The 4,736-nt window shown below is 37.2% G+C and overlaps 1 protein-coding gene across 1 annotated transcript; it reads right to left on the bottom strand.

The window, feature by feature from the left end:
* Nucleotides 1–2,557: 2,557 nt before the first annotated feature.
* SELENOK (selenoprotein K) lies at nucleotides 2,558–4,295 on the bottom strand (the record flags this gene model as incomplete). The annotated part of the gene is made up of 3 exons (XM_019473436.1): nucleotides 2,558–2,645; nucleotides 3,342–3,422; nucleotides 4,195–4,295. Coding segments are annotated over 3 exons (270 nt in total), but the record flags the coding sequence as incomplete, so codon positions are not given.
* Between the last annotated feature and the right edge of the window lie 441 nt (nucleotides 4,296–4,736).

Raw genomic sequence — 4,736 nt, 5'->3', positions numbered from 1 at the left:
AACCTGGTCAGCTGGGCTGTTACTGGCGGGGAGGGAGGGGGGCGGCCTGGAGGAAGGGTAATGCAGTCCTCCGAACAACTTAAAAAAATACTGTCTATAAAAAAATCATAGTACAGCTGATACACGTGTGATACACCTCTGAAGAACTTAACGATGACCCACCTACCTGTACACACCTGATCTGTGGGCGGGAAGCTCCACAGATGCGAGGTTTGAGTGGAGCTGAGGAAGGTACGTGTGTTAGACCAAAGGCTGCTGTTACGCGGCAAGTTTAGAAGACAGTAACTTTTTTCTGTGTTGCGTATGTGTAGCAAGAGCAGGAACCACCGGAGGGGGTGGTTTCACCCTAACTAGCTGGCAAAAGCCAGCTAATTAGTAGATGCCTATGTTAACCAAGGGATATTGTTGGATGTTATAATTTCGTGCTGAAGAGACTATTAGAGAGGTTTAAGTAAAAAATTTGCAGTGGCACCTTGTAAAAGATAATTCAATCTGGATTCTTGGCAGCTAATCTTTTCTCAGATGCAGCCCTCTCCAACTGAACAAAAAAACCAAACCCCAAACCAAACCCAAGAACAACAGTAAGAAACCCCCATCCTGAAATGGGGTAAATTAGTTAAAAGGTAGTTACTGTTTGAAAGAAAACTCTTCTGTGTTAGCACTCTGTGTTTGAGTTCACTACCTTCTCTTCCTGTAATAAAAACAAAGCCTAATTTTATTGGAAAAAAGTCTTACCAAAATTTGTACAGCAAATAGATTTATACATTTGAGTAAGTTTATAATGGAGAAGGAAGTTGTTTCAAGATGTGCTTATAAAACAGGCATGTTATAAAACCCATTATGGGCCTTAAGGAAGCGAGTTTGTAAAACGCAAGGATTGTAAAATAAAGAAATTTGTAAGTTGCATTTTAAAAGAGGTTTTAGAGTATCATTACCATCATAAAAATACAGCAAGGTACAGAATGTTAGTACTGACAAAAATAAGAGTAAATACCAAGCCTATTAGGAAGCACTGCTTTAAGTTTGACTTGAGGGACATTCTGTATTAAATATAAATTTATTCTTCCTCATTTGAACAGAAAAGGGCTTACTGTACTTCAGACAGATTTTTTTTTTTCCTAAAATGATGAGAAAGTCAGCTTTGTGACAAGCCAAATATAATTTACTTATTACTTTGCAACTACATTAAAATGTTCAGAAACTATACAAAGACTTTAGACAATAAACATGTATTTAATAAAACTGCGGTTCAGTTACACCAGATCCTTGAAGAAGGAGTTCCCAGTACAACTTCATTAATCTGCTTGTATCACAGAACAGTTTCCAGTTAGACATACACATTCACAGCATTCAAACTCATTTGGTCCACCACTAAACTATTCTTCCCTTTCATCTTGCAGATGTGTATGCTCTTTTGCCTGCCTCTTCAGCAGGTGTTTACCTAAAAGATAAAGTAATTACAGTACACTTAAAGATGACAAAGCCTTTCTTTGCAAGATAAAATTATGCAAGTAACAATTTTAAAATAAAATTGTTTTTAATTTAGCTAAATGGGACTCGCAAACTTCTATTCCCGAGCAGATTACCCGTTGCTGTTATTACCCAAAAGCCCTCCCCACAGCCTTTGCTGGCCTCATGTCTAGTCGAAAAGAAAAAAACAGCCAAATGAAAAAAAAAAATGGGAAGAAGCTTATCCTTTTTTCTAGGGAACCGAAATACTAGTGTAGGTGCTTTTTGGAATATGAACTTTTTCCTACAAGATTTACAGGTATTAACCAACTGCATGTGTTCTTTTTTCTTGTAACTTTTGTTATGGTAACGATGGGGAGTGATTCATGAAAAGGAAAAAGGATTGTTTACTTAAATCTTAAAGTAAATTAAACCATACTCTATATACATTCAGTGTTAGATGAAACTCCCACCAGCCAAACTAATCAATAAAACAGAATTAAAGTTCAAGCAGCTGTAAGAATTTTAAAGACCAGGGCTTTTTTAATGGTTTCTGCCCCCCTTTTTAAGCAATTCTGATATTTATGCTGTATTAGAATTCAAGATTTGCATAGCTATATCACTGTAACAGGAAAAAAAGGTTTTTTACTAATAGACTTTTAACATCTGTATTACTTACCGACAGAAAAGAAGTAAAATTATGTACTTTAAACAAAAAAAGTCACGTGTCACATGATAACTATTAGAAATGCAAACAAAGTTTCAGTCACTACTGATCTGGACAGAAGTTAGCAGCCAAAAAAGATGAAAAGTTCTAAATAGTTTTTTATCAGCTGCGTTCAAAAATCTTTGCTACACTCTGTATATCCACCTCTATGCAGTTAAAAGTAGAAGCTCACCATTTCTGAGCCAAAACCTTTTAACACTCCCCCTCCCTTTTTTCCCCCCTTTACTGAAAGTATCTAACCACTTTGATCCTCCTCCTGTTTTGGTAAGGTTTGCAAAAGGAGGACAAAACAGTCCATTCTACCTTAACCTTCAATTATCATTGTTGTTTAAAAAAAAAAAAAGTTCAAAGCAGGATACAGCAGATTTGGAATTACCTTCCTCATCCACCTCCAGCCATTGGTGGTGGACTGGGGCCTCCACCCCAGTGATTTATTCGACCCATCCTTCGGCGAGGATGTGCTGGAGGCCTGAAAAGGAAAGGAAGGCAAGGAAAACAACATGCAATCGGCATTAAATTGTTAAACTAGAAATATAGTAACACTGTCTCTGAATGATAGCAATTAGAAAGTTAGAACCTCTGGAAAAGTTGTTTGGGTTTCATGTGAAAGCTTTTTAAAAAAAAAAAAACAACCCAACCCCACTTTCTTGAAAATTCCCCTACACAAAGGGTTCTAATTTCTCCTGTCTCACAAGAGAAAGCTACAGCTAACTGAGGCTTTTACACAGTCCTACAAAAAAAGTTAGGCAAACCATTAAGAACAAAAGAACACAGTAACTATAGTGTTTATAGAAATTACATCCCTATAACAAAGTGTTCTGCTTTATCTGTAGGTAATCTAATACATGAAATGACTGATTTAATGTAAATCAAATGCTGAGTACAAGCAAGTCTAACAAAAGAAGAATTTCAACAAAGATGCGTATTGCCTATTAGGCAGGTCTGAAAAATTGTTTCAGTGAGCGTCAGACTATACTGTTATTACAGCTATCCAAAGCTATGTATTGTCATCAACGAGTTTTAGACAAAATACCACAGATAAACAATGTTTTAGTCTTCTTACGTGATCTGATTCAAAGCAAATCACAACTGTAATCTGAACACATTATGTCATTTTGCTAAGATAGAAGAAAAAATCAGAACTAGCGTGAATATGAAAAAATACCCTCTTCCATCATTGTATCCTGAATAGGAGGAAGATGTGTAGCCTCTTCTTCTCAAATCTGGTTGAATAATGCTCTGGAAACTGAAAAATAAAACAGGAGTTAGGTGAACTGATTGCTAGATATAGTTTCTGAATTTTTGGATTGCAAGATAAGAAATGGCCTGAAAAACTGTAAGTAGTGTTCAGGAATGAACAGTGTATCTTCTCAAGATTATTGTTGTTTAACAAATCTTGACATTTTTTCTCCTACGTATGAAGACCAAATCTGAAGTAATTCGAAATTACTGTAAGGCTCAAACTGTAAAATCTATTCTTCTGGTAACTAAAGTGCAAGAAATGCATAAATATAAACCTGTAACTGAAATAATGAAGGACTGTTGAATACATCAAAAGAACTTTTTGTTTCTTAACTGGCTTTGATCTGGGGCCATAAATTTGTGATTACTTCTGTGTGATTATTTTTACATAGCCAGAATCTATTGTCACCAGTAGAAATTCTCCAAATAGTATCTTAATTATTTGATCAGCTATTAGAAACTAGCTGTTTAACAGAAGTATATGTTTCCTTTTTCCAGTATTAAAATGGAAGAAATGTAAGAAAACTCATTTGAACTGCCAGTAAGTTTGCATCGCTTTTCATACACTTTTGTTTTTATTAAATATATTATAGTGCTTAATAACCAAAGCCACGCAGTCATAGTAAAACATTCATATATGGTTTTGGGGACAGTAGATATGGAGTGCTAAAGAGTAAATCTACCGGTTTTATTGCTGTTTTACTGACAGCACTGAGTAGCTTCTACCTACGGCAAATGTGAAATAGAGCTCATCAAAAGAATTAACTTCTACTTACAACAGAACCACGAAATCTGCTATCGACCAGAAGAAATCTGTTATAGATGACAAACGCCAAGGAGCCCGACTCTGGTTATCCAAAACTTGTCCTGTAACGTATCAAGATACAAAACATCCAGGGATGTTTAGTGTGTGACACTGTACAGTACATTACTGTTATAAAAACACATCTGCTGAGTCTAGAGTTTGCAAACAGGCTGGAGAAACTACACTTCGTGGGCAACAGTAGCAAGTTCCCTTCCCTACAGGGTATTGTCCAAGTACTTGAAACAATCGGACCACCACCGCCAAAGAGACACCGTGTCCACGTCAACCTACAGAAAACCACCCGTACAGCCTGTTTCCCAATACGCGGTTAAGCTGCTTCTCTGTTACGCTCCCGAGGTATGCAGAACGCGCTTCGACGTTTCAAAGTCCTTAAAAACCGCTTAGAAGCGCGTGACGCTCAAATCCAGGCCGCAGAGAAGGGGTTGATTTGGTAGCGGCAGCGGGCGAGGCGTGCTGCTGGCTCAGGGCAGCGGGCTGGGCTCGGCTGGGCTC

The sequence above is a fragment of the Aptenodytes forsteri genome, unplaced genomic scaffold (assembly GCF_000699145.1).
Source record: "Aptenodytes forsteri isolate BGI_AS27 unplaced genomic scaffold, ASM69914v1 Scaffold53, whole genome shotgun sequence".
Classification (NCBI taxonomy): domain Eukaryota; kingdom Metazoa; phylum Chordata; class Aves; order Sphenisciformes; family Spheniscidae; genus Aptenodytes; species Aptenodytes forsteri.
This window is presented reverse-complemented; position numbering and strand designations above follow the sequence as displayed.